The sequence below is a fragment of the Doryrhamphus excisus genome, linkage group LG16, assembly GCF_037039965.1.
Source record: "Doryrhamphus excisus strain RoL-2023G ecotype Guam linkage group LG16, RoL_Dexc_Guam_v1.1, whole genome shotgun sequence".
NCBI classification, from domain to species: Eukaryota; Metazoa; Chordata; class Actinopteri; order Syngnathiformes; family Syngnathidae; genus Doryrhamphus; species Doryrhamphus excisus.
The window spans coordinates 15,444,972-15,463,578 of NC_136372.1; the positions used below are offsets into that span (position 1 = coordinate 15,444,972).

The 18,607-nt window shown below is 36.7% G+C and overlaps 1 protein-coding gene across 17 annotated transcripts in view; it reads left to right on the forward strand.

The window, feature by feature from the left end:
* Positions 1 to 18,607, forward strand: part of cacna1aa (calcium channel, voltage-dependent, P/Q type, alpha 1A subunit, a) — a 107,039-nt gene that overhangs the window by 54,119 nt on the left and 34,313 nt on the right. For all 17 annotated transcript variants that reach the window (XM_078797062.1, XM_078797069.1, XM_078797072.1 and 14 more), the window contains 7 exons: positions 4,578 to 4,677; positions 7,541 to 7,701; positions 8,686 to 8,826; positions 8,910 to 9,111; positions 9,198 to 9,362; positions 9,441 to 9,551; positions 12,755 to 12,838. In XM_078797062.1, the coding sequence (XP_078653188.1) occupies positions 4,578 to 4,677; positions 7,541 to 7,701; positions 8,686 to 8,826; positions 8,910 to 9,111; positions 9,198 to 9,362; positions 9,441 to 9,551; positions 12,755 to 12,838 (964 nt within the window). The remainder of the gene's footprint in view (positions 1 to 4,577; positions 4,678 to 7,540; positions 7,702 to 8,685; positions 8,827 to 8,909; positions 9,112 to 9,197; positions 9,363 to 9,440; positions 9,552 to 12,754; positions 12,839 to 18,607) is intronic.

Below are 18,607 nucleotides of genomic sequence, written 5' to 3' on the forward strand. Positions count from 1 at the left end.
TTATACTCTGTCGTGACTTATGTTTGTGTTTTTTCTACCTAATTATGCATTTTTGGCCTTGTGCGACTTATACTCCGTAGCGACTTATGTATGTTTTTTTTCTACCTAATTATGCGTTTTTGGCCTTGTGCGACTTATACTCTGTCATGCCTTATGTATGTTTTTTTTTCTACCTAATTATGCATTTTTGGCCTTGTGTGACTCATACTCCGTAGCGACTTATGTATGTTTTTGTCTTCCTAATTATGCATTTTTGGCCTTGTGCGACTTATACTCTGTCGTGACTTATGTATGTTTTTTTTCTACCTAATTATGCATTTTTGGCCTTGTGCGACTTATACTCCGTAGCGACTTATGTATGTTTTTTTTCTACCTAATTATGCATTTTTGGCCTTGTGCGACTTATACTCCGTAGCGACTTATGTATGTTTTTTTTCTACCTAATTATGCATTTTTGGCCTTGTGCGACTTATACTCTGTAGTGACTTATGTATGTTTTTTTTCTACCTAATTATGCATTTTTGGCCTTGTGCGACTTATACTCCGTAGCGACTTATGTATGTTATTTTTCTACCTAATTATGCATTTTTGGCCTTGTGCGACTTATACTCCGTAGCGACTTATGTATGTTTTTTTTCTACCTAATTATGCATTTTTGGCCTTGTGCGACTTATACTCTGTAGTGACTTATGTATGTTTTTTTTCTACCTAATTATGCATTTTTGGCCTTGTGCGACTTATACTCCGTAGCGACTTATGTATGTTATTTTTCTACCTAATTATGCATTTTTGGCCTTGTGTGACTTATACTCTGTCGTGACTTATGTATGTTTTTTTTCTACCTAATTATGCATTTTTGGCCTTGTGCGACTTATACTCTGTCGTGACTTATGTATGTTTTTTTCTACCTAATTATGCATTTTTGGCCTTGTGCGACTTATACTCCGTAGCGACTTATGTATGTTTTTGTCTTCCTAATTATGCATTTTTGGCCTTGTGCGACTTATACTCCGTAGCGACTTATGTATGTTTTTTTTCTACCTAATTATGCATTTTTGGCCTTGTGCGACTTATACTCTGTAGCGACTTATGTATGTTTTTTCTACCTAATGTCACTTGTCGGAATAACTCCATATTGCCAGTTTTTCGTTCGTCCAGTTTTGAAATTTAGTTTGAATCAAAAAAAAAATTTCCGCAGCAGTCCAGTACCGATTGCTTGCCTCCATTTTTTAAAAATCGAAGAACATCTCGAGCTGTGTGTTACGTCATATCTCAGCATTCACTGAAAGAACGCACCCAGGAACAGGAAAAGATAAAGTTCAGTCTTGCTAACATTTTATAATTAAGCTCGGTACATGTTTTATATAGATATGTATTTTCTTTTTTTTTATAAAACCGGACTTATGAATGGTGTATAGAAGGGTTTAGATTCTGTTCCACAGATGGCGCTAATGCACACGAAAAACTGTTTGCCAACCGCCAATAAACAACAGAAGAAGAAGAACGCAGTCTGACAACAAGATACCTCAATCGGATTGGGGAAAGGAATATTCCAATTATATATTCATTCGGATTGGCACTTTTTTTTCGGAATGAGGTGTATACAAAGGTTACATTCTTTCCGTTTGAGCAAATAACCCGAATGGAATTGGAATATTTGGGTCCATGTAAACGTGGTTATTGATGTAAACAACCGGGCAGTGAAAAACTAAATGAGTATTTGTAAGATATAATTTATGGTACGACCGACACTCATCGCTAAAGAAGCAGTGCTATGCTATCTATGTGTTGCTAATGCCTGCAGGTGGGAGGGTCACAATCTTCTCTTCTTCTTCTTCTTCTTCTCTTCTTCCGAAAACCCATTCTACTTCTTCCTCCCGCCCTTTTTGTCTTTATGTCTCTCTCCCTTTTCGTCTTCTAAATGTCTCTCACCCTTCTCTCATATCTCCGTTTGGACCACCACCACCACCACGAACAGCGGCGGAGGGTAAAGTTCTCTATTTTTTTTGTTTGGGTTTTTCCTACCCCCACATTTCCTCTCTCTACGTTTCTCTGTGTTTGTCCAGTGGGACGCACATGACACACTCCGTCCCCTTCCCCACACATTGCTCCATGGACAAATACACGTGTCTGCACTGTGGTTTCATTGTTCACCATGGAAGAGCTCTGACTCGCACACAATAAGAGCAGCACAGTCGCATCATGACTTCAACGCTATAATAAGAATACTTGACGATGGAGACAACCTTGTCAGGTGTTTTTATTCATGCTGGAACGACACCGGTGCCAGCAACACATACTAGAACAGAACAGATAGATCAGTTAATATTCCAGGTTCTCAATAGGAATACTTGGACAGGAAATACTAACAGAGAACCACTGATATAGTTTGTTGAAAGTTGGTTCAGTTACAACAGGGGTGTCCAAAGTGCATCCGGCAGCTTTTTTATTTATTTATTTATTTATTATTTTTTTAGTGGCCTGCTGCACAATCTACAAATATAATTTCACAGGAAAATTACTAAAAATTACTTTGAATTGAATTTTGGCATAATATTACGTGGAAAAATAACACAATTTTAGTAGCGTCAGAAATACTTTTTTTTAGGTTTAAAATTATGAGAAAGAAAACAACAAAGTTGTAATTTTTTTTTATTAGGTATCAGGAAAAATAACAAAAATAAGGTCCAAATTCTAAGAAGAAATTTTAAAAGAAAATTGCTGGAAAAAAAACAACATAAAAAACACAGGTATAGTTTTGCAAGAATAAAGTCAAAACATGAAGAGAAAAAAATAATAATTTTACAGGAATAAAATTAATAATTAGTAATATCATTTTAGTGGCATAGAGTTGAAATTTACAGATTTTTTTTAAAGAAAATTGCTTTGGGGAAAAGGTATTACATGGAAATAAAATAAAAATATTGTGAAAATAAAGTCAGAATATTACGAGAAGAAAATTTACAAAGATTATTTGAGAAGAATGTAGAAATGTTGGGTGGGGGGGAGGGATAAAAAACAGCAGAAATGGCTTAAATAGCGGCAAAATGTTTTTTATCTTGAAATATGTTCAATATAACTTTTAAATTTTAAAAGAAAATTACTGAAATAATTGGAAAACAACAACAACATTAAAAAAACACATGTATAGATTTGCAATTATAAAGTCAAAACATGAAGAGAATTTTTTTTTTTTTTCAGGAATAAAGTTAATAATTATTAATATCATTTTAGTCGCATAGAGTTGAAATTCACATTAAAAAAATTCTTTGGGGAAAAGGTATGACATGGAAATAAAATCAAAATATTGTGAGAATTAAGTCAGAATATCACCAGAAAAAATTTTACATTTATTTGAGAAGAATGTAGAAATGTGGGGGAGGGGGGAGGTATTAAAAGGTATTATAAACCAAAAATGGGTAAAAAAAAAAACAAACAAACCCAAGTTTTTTTTACCTTGAAATACGTCCATATAACTTCTATATATATAGAAATATAAGAATATAATAATATATGTGTATTGCTTTATAAAATCATATAAATTCATTTTTCACCATGTGGCCCTCGTTGGACACCCCTGATTTATAAAATAAATGTAATTCACGTCAGGGTTTAATAATTCAAGCATCACAATATGACATATTAAACTGCACATCGGTCACGTACCACTTCCACCTTCAGGCTACCCTCACTGACCTTTGACCGGGCTTTTACAGAACAGATTCCAGCCAAAATAAATTGTTGTTGTTTTTTTTTGGTTCCTCATTGATAGGTTGTATCATTGGTGCAAACATTGACTTGAAAGGTTTTTTTTACCCTCATGCATATTTCAAGACAGCCTGTGTCAAAGTGCTTACAAGAGTTTTGGCTCAGCATTTCATGCCGAGATGCTTGCTGCAGATTTCCATGCTGACGGAACAATGCATTGAAAACAACTGATCCCAATGGTTGTTTGCTGTTTTAGAGACTAGTTTGACGAGAGAGTTGGTCTATTTCAATTTGATTTTATATTATTTCCAATCTTAGGAATGTAATAATGTTTGTCCCTCTATCAATCAGAGGGAAAATATTCCATTCCTAACAGAAAATGGTCAGTCCCAACACTATCAATGCTTTAATTCAATTTTATGACCAAACTCTCTCTGCTAACGTCCTTGTGTATAGATTCGACATCACAAGTACGACTTAATAAAAGTCATGTGATGTATTGCATCATGCAACGTGTTAATACAGCATGATTATACTGTATACTTGTATACAGTATACTTGACCGAAGTCATCTTTGTACGGCATTGAACTACATTGCAGTATTAAAGATGTTTAGCTATACAGTACGTACATGTAGCATGTACGATAGCGCCGTAACTCTAGCATGTAGCCTACTCGACACATAGCAACACATGCTATGCGTTGCTATGTGTTCAACCACCACGCAGTTACTCATTCTGAGTTAACTCGGACGCAAATAACATCAAAACCGTGGTCCGCCTGCTGCTATTTTTAAGATGGAGAGGACTAAAGTCTGCGCGCTTTTGCTGACTCTTTTGCGTGATTGTGTTTGTAAATTTGCTGTTTAGGGGGAGCAGCAAGGGAAAAGACATCAGCACCATCAAGTCTCTGAGGGTGCTCCGAGTGCTGCGGCCGCTCAAGACCATAAAGCGTCTTCCCAAACTCAAGGTATGTTGACTGTAGCGTTATCGGTAGCAGTAAGCTACTACATCTAGCACATGGGTCTCAAACACGCGGCCCGCGGGCCAAATGTGGCCCGCAGGACACAAGTTTGAGGCCCCCCGCCTTGATATGAAAGTTTAATATTAGTGCGGCCCGCGCAAGTTTGATATCATGTACCCAGAAAAGATTATAACGTTTGATTAATGTTCATGTTAAAGGTTAAATAACTGTTAATAGTTATCCTCCCTATCCGTGTGAAAGTGGTAAGTGTTTGGCTATTTAAGTTTAAAGGAAATAACTTGAAGGCTACCGTTTAGGTCGCTAGCTCTCTAGTTTGCGAGTTAGCATGTGTTTCAAGACCCCGCAGTCGCGCAATATGTTGTAAATAAAAAAAAAGTATAAATGTGACTATAGTCCTATTAGTGACGGGTGTCACTCATGTCAAATGCGAAAGGATCAACTCTACACATGTTCTGCTTCTCCCACACTGGCAGTCATAGAATCCCGATTTCAAATCTCCGTTCCACATCGTGACCCGGACTCACACCTTGTCCACCTACGACAGATATTGTACAGCAGGGGTCTCAAACATGCGGCCCGTGGGCCAAATGTGGCCCGCAGGACGCTAGTTTGAGGCCCCCCGCCTTGATATGAAAGTTTAATGTCAGTGCGGCCCCGCGCAAGTTTGATATGGATGCTGTATGGTATCATGTACCCAGAAAAAATTATTACGTTTGATTCATGTTCATGTTAAAGGTTAAATAACTGTTAATAGTTATCCTCCCTATCCGTGTGGAAGTGGTAAGTTTTTGGCTATTTAAGTTTAAAGGAAATAACTTGAAGGCTACCGTTTAGGTCGCTAGCTCTCTAGTTTGCGAGTTAGCATGTGTTTCAAGACCCCGCAGTCGCGCAATATGTTGTAAATAAAAAAAAGTGACTATAGTCCTATTAGTGACGGGTGTCACTCATGTCAAATGTGAAAGGATCAACTCTACACATGTTCTGCTTCTCCCACACTGGCAGTCATAGAATCCCGATTTCAAATCTCCGTTCCACATCGTGACCCGGACTCACACGACAGATATTGTACAGCAGGGGTCTCAAACATGCGGCCCGTGGGCCAAATGTGGCCCGCAGGACGCTAGTTTGAGGCCCCCCGCCTTGATATGAAAGTTTAATGTCAGTGCGGCCCCGCGCAAGTTTGATATGGATGCTGTATGGTATCATGTACCCAGAAAAAATTATTACGTTTGATTAATGTTCATGTTAAAGGTTAAATAACTGTTAATAGTTATCCTCCCTATCCGTGTGGAAGTGGTAAGTTTTTGGCTATTTAAGTTTAAAGGAAATGACTTGAAGGCTACAGTTTAGGTCGCTAGCTCTCTAGTTTGCGAGTCAGCATGTGTTTCAAGACCCCGCAGTCGCGCAATATGTTGTAACTAAAAAATAGTGACTATAGTCCTATTAGTGACGGGTGTCACTCATGTCAAATGCGAAAGGATCAACTCTACACATGTTCTGCTTCTCCCACACTGGCAGTCATAGAATCCCGATTTCGAATCTCCATTCCACATCGTGACCCGGACTCACACCTTGTCCACCTACGACAGATATTGTACAGCAGGGGTCTCAAACATGCGGCCCGTGGGCCAAATGTGGCCCGCAGGACGCTAGTTTGAGGCCCCCCGCCTTGATATGAAAGTTTAATGTCAGTGCGGCCCCGCGCAAGTTTGATATGGATGCTGTATGGTATCATGTACCCAGAAAAAATTATTACGTTTGATTCATGTTCATGTTAAAGGTTAAATAACTGTTAATAGTTATCCTCCCTATCCGTGTGGAAGTGGTAAGTTTTTGGCTATTTTAAGTTTAAAGGAAATAACTTGAAGGCTACCGTTTAGGTCGCTAGCTCTCTAGTTTGCGAGTTAGCATGTGTTTCAAGACCCCGCAGTCGCGCAATATGTTGTAAATAAAAAAAAGTGACTATAGTCCTATTAGTGACGGGTGTCACTCATGTCAAATGCGAAAGGATCAACTCTACACATGTTCTGCTTCTCCCACACTGGCAGTCATAGAATCCCGATTTCAAATCTCCGTTCCACATCGTGACCCGGACTCACACCTTGTCCACCTACGACAGATATTGTACAGCAGGGGTCTCAAACATGCGGCCCGTGGGCCAAATGTGGCCCGCAGGACGCTAGTTTGAGGCCCCCCGCCTTGATATGAAAGTTTAATGTCAGTGCGTCCCCGCGCAAGTTTGATATGGATGCTGTATGGTATCATGTACCCAGAAAAAATTATTACGTTTGATTAATGTTCATGTTAAAGGTTAAATAACTGTTAATAGTTATCCTCCCTATCCGTGTGGAAGTGGTAAGTTTTTGGCTATTTAAGTTTAAAGGAAATAACTTGAAGGCTACCGTTTAGGTTACTAGTTCTCTAGTTTGCGAGTTAGCATGCGTCTCAAGACCCTGCAGTTGCGCAATATGTTGTAAATAAAAAGAGTATAAATGTGACTATAGTCATGTTTTGTCATGTCTACAGGGCTATAATAATTTTTTGTTAATTTTAATCTGAAAAAAATAATTTGTTTACCCACCAACTATATGTGGTTTCTTGAGTTTTTATTATTTGCCGTTTTATTATTATTATTATATTTATTTATTACCGATTGATTGATTGATTTTCTTTATTCTTGTTTTGTTTATTTATTTTTCATCTTATTTTGTGTAGAAAAATAAAAATGAAGATATTTGAGAACAGTGGAATGTTTTATCAGAGCTTTTCTTGTAGAAAATCGGAACCAAAGTGAAGTTTTATTCAATATTTTATTCAAAGTTTTATTCAATATTGTCTTCTTTTCCAGGCTGTTTTTGACTGCGTGGTCAACTCTTTGAAGAATGTCCTCAATATTCTGATCGTCTACCTTCTCTTCATGTTCATCTTCGCCGTGGTGGCTGTGCAGCTCTTTAAGGGGCGTTTCTTTTATTGCACAGACGAATCTAAAGAGTTTGAGCGCGACTGCAGGTCAGTAAATGGTTTGGTCCATCAGCTCGGGATGGGAATCCAATTAGAAGATTTTGTTGATTTTTGGTTTGCTGCTTCTTCAAACGTCTCTAGCAACTAGCATATTGTGCTAGTAAATGGAAAAACTTCCTGAATGCAACATCAGTACTTGGACAGTTTTGAAGGCAGCATCCAAATATTTACATGTCCCTCTAAAGTATCAAGATCTTGTGTGGAGATTATTTAAAGCCGGGGTTCTCGAATAAATTAAATTGTGACCCATTTATTTGTATTTTTTACTTGTATCTATTTTTGTTTTTTTTATTAATGTTTTTATGTTTATTTTAATATTTTTAATATATTTTAATATTAATCTTTTATTTAAATATAAAATTTATAATAATAAATATATAATATAATATATAATATATTTTTAATCCAATCATTTTATTATATTAATATATGTTTATACTTTTTATTACATTAAATTAAAAATTTAATTATAATTATATCATTAAATTACATTAAATTAAAAGATTATTTGTAAGATATTTAATGATATAATTAAAATATATAATTATATAAATATATAATATATATAATATAATATATATATATATAAATATAATTATAAATTATATACATTTTATATTAATTTAATTATATAATTAAAATAATTATATGAATTACATTTTAGATTAATTTAATTATAATCACAATAATTATATAAATTACATTTTATATTAATTTAATTATATAATTATAATAATTATATAAATTACATTTTATATTAATTTTATTATATAAAATGAAATAAAATATTATTTAAATTTAATTGAATTTTTAAAATATGATTTAGTAATTATTATTTCATGAATGAATGAAATGAATTTTCGAATAATTTACTAAGGCATTTTATCAAGTAAATGAGGGGGAATATGTTAACCGCACGTTACCAACTTCCTGTCCGCCACGCGTGCTAATGCTACCATTTGTCCATCACAGAGGCGAGTATTTGGTGTACGAGCGTGATAACGAAGTAAAGGCACAGAAGCGGGAGTGGAAGAAGTACGATTTCCACTACGACAATGTGGCTTGGGCCCTTCTCACCCTCTTCACTGTGTCCACTGGAGAGGGGTGGCCGCAGTGAGTACACGCGCACCGTCACATGCGCCACTCGGCCTCCAACTCTCCCCCCGATATCTAATTCCCCATCCCGTCTTTCTCAGAGTGCTGAAACATTCAGTGGATGCGACCTACGAGAATCAGGGCCCCAGCCCGGGATACCGGATGGAGATGTCCATCTTTTACGTCGTGTACTTCGTGGTCTTCCCCTTCTTCTTTGTCAATATCTTCGTGGCTCTCATCATCATCACCTTCCAGGAGCAAGGAGACAAAATGATGGAGGATTATAGTTTAGAAAAGAATGAGGTGAGGATTCAATAAGGATGGAGGGAATTGCTGTGGCAAGACGACCACAAAATGTCATTTTTATGTGTGTGTGTGTGTGTGTGCAGAGAGCTTGTATCGATTTCGCCATCAACGCCAAGCCTCTGACTCGCCACATGCCCAAGAACAAGCTCAGCTTTCAGTACCGCATGTGGGAATTTGTGGTATCGCCGCCATTTGAGTACACCATCATGGCGATGATTGCGCTCAACACAATCGTGCTCATGATGAAGGTAGCGAGTATTGCCACTTTTACTACAATGTATTCTATTTTCCACTCTTGAATTACATTTTTTTTTTTTTTTTTTTAGTACGACGGAGCTTCAGCAACCTACGAAGGTGTGTTAGCTAACCTGAACATCGTGTTTACCTCGCTCTTCTCCATGGAGTGTGTACTCAAGATCATCGCCTTTGGAGCACTGGTGAGAGACTGTGTGGATGTTGTAATTAGGGCTGGGTTAAACCATTATTTCTGTAATCGATTAATCTAGAACAGAGGTGGGCAAACTACGGCCCGGGGGCCACATCCGGCCCGCCAAGTGTTTGAATACGGCCCGCCCGTTCTTTCCAAAGTATTTCATTTAAACTCAACATACAACCTGGCATCATGGCTTGAGCCAACCTTTTCATGGTTGAAGTAGCTGATTTATCAATTTTTGTTATTTGATCCTGAAAAAAGGGACACAAGCACATAATAATAATCATAATAATAATAACAATTAGAATAATAATAATTATTATTATTATTAACCAAATAACATTATTATTATTATTATTATTAAAATTTAAATTATAAGGCACTTTACATCAAATAAATGATCTCAAAGTGCACATATAGCAGACTCCATGACACTTAAAATATATAGTCTGACCCCCCCCCCCCCCCCGCCCCCCGCCAACCCCATCAATTTTCTTAAATCAATGCGGCCCCCGAGTCCAAAAGTTTGCCCACCCCGATCTAGAAAATAGTTTTTCTATGCATGGATTAATCCCTGAAAGTCCCTGATTAGGTCCTGAAAACATAAACCACAAACACATGCACAGGTTAATAAAAATATATATTTCTAAATGATCTGCCTATATCGATAAAGTATAATAACATGAATAATACTAATAATTATTAAATTATTATTATTATATGATTATTAAACTTACGGCGTCTTCTCCTCACAAGCAGCTCCCGGGTGCTGGTGCGTCGCAGTCGTGCTTTTGTGATATGCCATCTTAATTTTGCATTAATTTTGCATTAATTTTGCATTAATTTTTGCGAACGAATGAACCGCCCATAAAATATCCGTTCAGTCCGCCGGCCATTTTGTTCAATAAAGTATAATAACATGAATAATACTAATAATTATTGCAAACAAGGAAATAAAAAAATGTTGAAAACTTACGGCGTCTTCTCCTCACAAGCAGCTCCCGGGTGCTGGTGCGTCGCAGTCGTGCTTTTGTGATATGCCATCTTAATTTTGCATTCATTTTTGCGAACGAATGAACCGCCCATAAAATATCCGTTCAGTCCGCAGGCCGTTTTGTTCGATAAAGTATAATAACATGAATAATACTAATAATCATTGCAAACAAGGAAACAAAAAAAAAGCAGCACAAGCAGCTCCCGGGTGCTGGTGCGTCGCAGTCGTGCTTTTCTTAATTTTGCCTAGGTCACAAACCACCGAATTGCATCATTACCTTTTGGCGTGACGTATTCTCATACTTTGGATACTCTGTTGCGGCATATTTTCTTCTGGCCGGACTCATTGAAACTTGTTGCCGTGGTCGCCGCCATGTTTTGTTTCTGAGTAGTGGTGTAGCGTTCATGAACGAACGGATCAAAAGAACTAGTTCTTTTTTGCGAATGAATGAACCGCCCATAAAATACCCGTTCATGAGTGAGTGAACGGACTGACTCGAGACACGACTGACCGGGTCTATGCACAGGGGGAGATGACATGCTAACGACCAATAGACCGAAATGAACGACTCTTTTTACTGAATGAAGCCGAATGATCCTGTTCTGATATGAACGGTTTTACTGGTGGCCAGCCAATCACAGGGCACATATAGGCGCATCGACATGCAGTTCTTGTGTCGATGTCATCGATGGCGGAACTTATCCGGACTGGTACAGAATATTGTACAGTATATTTACAGTAAAGTGGTGTAAAAAGGGAGGAGACCAATAGTTTCAGGCTAAATATTAAGACGACGTAGTGGAGATAATTAGAGGAATTAGGGTGAATGACAGAAAGGCGGTATAAAGACGAGCGTGGATTACAGAAGCGGGCGGTGATTAAGCGAGAGAGGGTTTAAATCTGGTAGAATGCGCTGGAAAAAACACACACACAAACAACACGGGCTCTTTAGGAGTGTGTGTGTGTGTGTGTGTGTGTGTGTCAAGGTGGTTTATTTTGGTTACGTGTCCCTCCACTGGACTAATGCACAGTTTAGCTGCAGGCGGCTTGTAGGAGAGCAAAAGAAGCATACCCTGCTCCTCAGCTCCGTCTCTTTTTTTATAAGAAATTCATAATTGCATGCAAGAAAGAAGGATTAATGTCTATAATGATGTGCGCTCGGGTGGATGGGTTAATTAGAGATTGCATTGCAAGAAACTTTTTTTTCCAAAACTTTTTGAAGGTTCGATTTTTCTTGCTTAATGATAGTGTGGCTGGTCTGACGTGTAGTTTGCGTATGAGGAATACTAGATTCAACATTTCATGTCTGTTATTCCGTTGTGGTGAATTTGGGGGCGGGGTTTTAGTAGCTTAGTAGAGTGGAATCTTCTTTCAGAAGAAGAAAAACCTTGACGAAGAAAAACGCACCCTAACAAATTCCCGTTTGAGCGAGTACAAGATACCTCAATCGGATTGGGGAAAGGAATATTCCACCCCTGTGAATCCGATTTATGTGTTCATTCGGATTGGCACTTTTCTTTCGGAATGTGGTGTATACAAAGGTTAAATTCTTTCAGTTTCAGCAAATAAAAAAAAATGTAAACTACATTAGGAATTACATTGTATGGTCATGTCACCTCGTACTTTGGTACGTGACAAAAAAAATTAATAAGTTAAAATTCAGTTTAAAAAAAAAATTAAATAAAATTAAAATAAATTAAAATTAACCCTGCCTCTCGCCCAAAGACAGCTGGGATAGGCTCCAGCACTCCCTTTGACCCTTGTGAGGAAAAGCAGTAGAAAATGAATGAATGAATAAATTAAAATTATTTTAGGAAAGCAGGAAGTGAACAAATGTAACAGTTACTGATTATAAAAGTACCAGATGGAGGGGTAGGATTTAATAAGCTTTGCTTCTTCCTACTCCTTTTGGACATGTGGAACTGTGAACTGATTATGGGATGCATTCAATTGGAATCTGATGCATGTTCAAATGAAATAAAACCAATTGGAATGCAATTGGAATATTTGGGTCCATGTATACGTGGTTCCTGTGCCTGTTGAAAGGTGTTGGTCGGAAGTCTTTTACATTCCTCAATCAGTCCACAAACCATTCCTAGCCAAATGGGGGAGAAACATGCCCTCTCGTGGTCCCCCCTTTTCTAATCTCACTCATTGGATTTGTGTGGTTTTTTTTTTTCCTGGTTTATCTTTCCTGTCCATCCCGCTCCCAGAATTATTTTAAAGACGCCTGGAACATCTTCGACTGTGTGACAGTTCTGGGCAGCATCACGGACATTCTGGTTACCGAACTCGGGGTGAGTATTGGACCGGCCGTACAAACGATGCATTGCAACAACAATTAGGACAATGATGTGAACTTCTGTGATGTGTGTGTGGATTTTGCACATCTGTCACATTGACTGAAAGCGTACAGCAGACAAGACGAGGCGGCGGCGTCTGGGGGGAGGGCCCAAGGGTTAGAAGGGCACCGCATCGGTCCTGCATTGTTCAGCCATGCACGAACATGTCTTGAAAGTCTTATATAATTGTCCCAGTTGGTGCCCCCCCCCCCCCCCCCCCCCCCCCCCCCCCCGGAGAGACCGCACTGACTCACTTGACAAGCGGGTCTGGAAGAATGCTGATGCTGCGGCGGCGCAGCAATCTAATAGCCAATCAAATTATCAGGTAGCGGTCTGGAAGGTTAGCAGCATTTGTTTCCTGTTAGTCACGACTATGGAACACTTGAGACGGCCGCTCAAAGTCAAACTGAAAAGTACTTTACTTAGTTTTTAGCATATGAAGTTGAAATGAGCATACTTGACGTCACCTGAACGCACCACAATGTGAGGCAATGTTACCAAACTGAGCTATATCATCATTCAATCAAGACCGTTTATGGATATTCTCATACGAATCAAGTTACAGTAATCCCTCGTTTATCGTGCTTCATTGGTCATAATGGAAAGTAGGAATATTTTCATAGTTGGAGACTTGAAATAGCAACCCTATAGTCACCTTTACATCCTAATTATTCAATATAGAAGACACAATAGAGAAAATAGCGCTGCACAGCGGACAAGTGGTTGGTGCGCAGGCTATATTATAATATATATAAATAAATTATAATATATTAAAATATATAAAATTATATGTTATAATTATATATAAAATATATTAAATTTGAATAAATGTGGATCAGTTTGGACTAATAATTTAGCAAAAGATCATCTTGTATGGAGATTGTTTAAAGCCGAGGTCTTGAATAAATTAAATCGTGACCCATTTATTTTCTATCTATTTTTTTATTAATGTTTTTATGTTTATTTTAATATTCATTTTTATTTTAGTTTTGAAAATTATTTTTATTAATATATATTATACTTTTTTATTAAATTAAATTAGAAATTAAGTTAAAAATTACATTAGATTTTAATTTAATTAAAGAAAAAAAATATGATTTAGTAATTATTATTCCAAAATGAATTTTAGAATAATTTACTAAGGCATTTCATCAAGTAAATGAGGAGGAATATGTTAACCGTGTGCATAGAAATGATGTACAAAACAGTGACGATTTTATGATTAATAGCTTAAATAATTAATTAATTGAAGCCACAAAATATGAAGCACAAAGTCGAGGGATTACTGTACTGTTCTTTATTTAACGGGAGCAAGATTTGAAATTATTCAAAATTATACTTTTGAAAAAGTTGGACAATTAAGTAAATTTAATGGGGATATACATGTATACATATATATATATATATATATATATATATATATATATATATATATATACAATATATGTATGAACTGTGTTTTTTTTGTTCAGTAAGATATTGAGATTCACATAATATTACAAAAAAAAATCATGTCATATTGACAAATAAATTCTCATTATTTCACATGAGGTGGGACCAACTTTGAATATTTCTAAAATGTTTTTTTACAGGTTTTTTTTACACAAAATGCCTCATCTTCTAAACAGAAAACACCCAAAGATATTCGGGTTCCAATTTACTCTGCAGTACTCCCAGCCTTGTGACATTGTGTCTTAATCCCTGTACTGACTATTGATTTATTTCTTTTTATCTTTTTTTTTTTTACATGCTTTCATTAAATCCTCCGCAATCTTAACGGCGATCTACTTCGCTGTGCCCCCCTTTCCCCCCTCCCCTTCCGCCCAACACTACTACCTGTGATCCCATCCAATCAAAATGCACTATGAATCCTCTGTGTCCACCCCATGATAAACGACTCTGGTTGTTTCTTCGAACCAACCAAAAAAAATCCAAAAACTTGCGGCTATAAAACCATGTGTCTGCAACATCCACATGTAGATGGTTTGTAATTTTTTTGGAGATCTTGCTTTACTGCATCTGCTCATGCATGTTTTACTTCAACCTTTAACGTAGTTCCTTGAATGTACTTCCTAATTCCTCTGCCAATCACTGTCTCAAATACTATTAGTATTGATAATCCCACGTATACTTTATCTTTTACTAAGACGCTAGTAAAGGATTGAACTGTATCAAGCGGAATAGATTATCACATCTATCCCATGGGATGATGAACTGATGTGTGTGTGTGTGTGTGTGTGTATACAGTGTACAGTATATATTAACACGTAGCTACAGTACGTATATGACAGTGACTGGGAGGATCAAATCCCAAAAGTGATGCATGCGGTTTCTTGCATGTCTTTTGCAGGAACCTCCTATTGTCACACTAAACATCTACATGGACACAAAATGCATGTGCATGTCCCTTTTTTTTTTTTTTTTTTAAAGAGCCACACTTGTCTTCCTTTTCTTCCTTCGCCATTTTAACGGTTGAAGAAAAATCTGTCTGTTGTTTTTCTATTTGAAACCAACACTTAAAAAAAGAGATTATGTGTTTTCATTGTTCCGTTATTAAACTAAAGCAAAAACAGTATAACGTTTTTATTTTAAATTGTATTTCTATTAATTGATACCTAAATCAAATCAAAAAAGTGGTAAATTGCATGCTGGAATATTTACTGTAATTTCCGCGCACTTGAATATAAGACGCACACACTAAATCTAAAGAAAGATTTGTGCAAATAAAGTACACCGAAATATGTTACACAGTAAAATATATAACGTATTTTCCTAGGTTGGCTGTTCCTGCGACTTATACTCCAGAGCGACTTATATATGAAAAAAGTGTTTATGTTCCATAAACACTGGACACCTTTTGTGTTCATGTTTATTTTTTGTGTAGCTGAATAACCATTATGTTAGCATATCTTACACCTATTAGCATGTTCTATATTCTTCTATTATTGTTAGAACTTGCCTTCCAAGAGGACGTAATGTCTGTTTTGGTCAAGTAGTTTGGAAAATAAACTACCCACAAAAAATGCGACTTATACTCCAGTGCGACTTATGTATGTTTTTTTCTTATGCATTTCTGGCCTTGTGCGACTTATACTCCGTAGCGACTTATCTATGTTTTTTTTCGACCTAATTATGCATTTTTGGCCTTGTGCGACTTTATACTCCATAGCGACTTATGTATGTTTTTTTTTTCTACCTAGTTATGCATTTTTGGCCTTGTGCGACTTTATACTCCATAGCGACTTATGTATGTTTTTTTTTTCTACCTAGTTATGCATTTTTGGCCTTGTGCGACTTATACTCCAGAGCAACTTATGTATGTTTTTTTTCTACCTAATTATGCATTTTTGGCCTTGTGCAACTTATACTCCATACCGACTTATGTATGTTTTTTTCTACCTAATTATGCATTTCTGGCCTTGTGCGACTTATACTCCGTAGCGAATTATGTATGTTTTTTTCGACCTAAATATGCGTTTGTGGCCTTGTGCGACTTGTACTCCGTAGCGACTTATGTATGTTTTTTTCTACCCAATTATGCATTTTTGGCCTTGTACGACTTATATGCCATAGCGACTTATGTATGTTTTTTTTTTCTACCTAATTATGCATTTTTGGCCTTGTGCAACTTATACTCCATACCGACTTATGTATGTTTTTTTCTACCTAATTATGCATTTTTGGCCTTGTGCGACTTATACTCCGTAGCGACTTATGTATGTTTTTTTCTACCTAATTATGCATTTCTGGCCTTGTGCGACTTATACTCCGTAGCGAATTATGTATGTTTTTTTCTACCCAATTATGCATTTTTGGCCTTGTGCGACTTATACTCCGTAGCGACTTATGTATATTTTTTTTTCCTACCTAATTATGCATTTTTGACCTTGTGCGAGTTATTCTCCGTAGCGACTTATGTATGGGTTTTTTTTCCTACCTAATTATGCATGTTTGACCTTGTGCGACTTATACTCCGTAGCGACTTATGTATGTTTTTTTTTACTTTTACTGAAATAAATGCCTTTTTCCAAACAATAATTAGATTTTTTGACACTATCCATTTCTGCATGTTTTCCAAGTTGACGGCTGTGTGCGAAAAATTAATGAAAAATTTTCTAAAGCTGTGTGAAGATGTCGCTGGATTTGAACGTGACCATAAATTAGCTGCTGGGTTCAAAGCAGGAAATGACTGTTGTTAGTCACCAGCATAAACCACGTAGGGTGGCTCCGCCCACTCCAAACCTCTTCCGATTAACGTTTCAAAATAAATCGCAAAAAAAAAAAAATCACTTTACATGCCTGTTATTTGTATTCTTTTTATATTTGGTTTAATTTATAAATGTTGGTTTGAAATGAAAAACAAATGAAGGACAGATTGAAGGATATTGACTGTTTTTGTTCAATCAAACTAAAATGATCGTCACCCGTGCTTCCACCAAACCTCTCACTCATTTTGGTGTCTGGATTTTAGCCGCCTTGTGTTAAATGCACATCTGCATGCCGTGGACTTGCGTCATGAAATGATGAAAAGGTTGCATTTTGTTGCCTTGAGAGAAATTAGTGCATTTGGTTGTCTTTTCCAAGCCAAACGTTCTGCGTCCCTGCACTTTGAACTACTCACCACTCCGACCACACCGACTATGAATCCCAATTTGGATGAAAAGATGTCAATTTACGTGAATGCCTTTTGCCCCCGTTTTGTGTTGTTTTTTTTTTTTTTTTTTTTGGTTTGGATCATGAAAAGCTTGTCAGAGCCTTGCTGCGTTTGGTTTGCTTTGCTTTGGACCTGTGTTGAGTTTGGATATTTTATTTTTATTTTTTTATTTTATTTTATTCCCTTATATACAGTGATATGAAAACGTTTTGGCAACCCTGATCATTTCCAAGATTTTTCTTTTGTAAATCAGTGGTTGTTGGGTTCAGCCATATCAGTTAAATCTATCATACAGCAGTGATAGATGAGAGGTGAAGTTTACACGATATGCAAAATGTGTGCAATAATTATTTTGTATTTCGTAAATATTTACTAGATCCTCCTGGTTTGTGGCTTGAGTTTGACTATTCTCACTTCGACCTTAGGATTTCCTCACTATGCTCCTTAGAGTGGAACTCTGACCTAGCGATCCTACCCCTAAACCATGATGCAAAAAATGCGACTTACAGTGCGACTTATGTATGTTTTTTTTCTACCTAATTATGCATTTTTGGCCTTGTGCGACTTATACTCCAGAGCGACTTATGTATGTTTTTTTCTACCTAATTATGCATTTTTGGCCTTGTGCGATTTATACTCCGCAGCGACTTATGTATGTTTTTTTCTACCTAATTATGCATTTTTGGCCTTGTGCGACTTATACTCCGGAGCGACTTATGTATGTTTTTTTCTACCTAATTATGCATTTTTGGCCTTGTGCGACTTATACTGCGGAGCGACTTATGTATGTTTTTTTCTACCTAATTATGCATTTTTGGCCTTGTGCGACTTATACTCCGGAGCGACTTATGTATGTTTTTTTCTACCTAATTATGCATTTTTGGCCTTGTGCGACTTATACTCCGCAGCGACTTATGTATGTTTTTTTCTACCTAATTATGCATTTTTGGCCATGTGCGACTTATACTCCAGAGCGACTTATGTATGTTTTTTTTTTTTTTTTTACTTTTAATGAAATAAATGCTTTTTCCAAACAATAACCTACCAGAATTGGATTTTTTTGACACTAT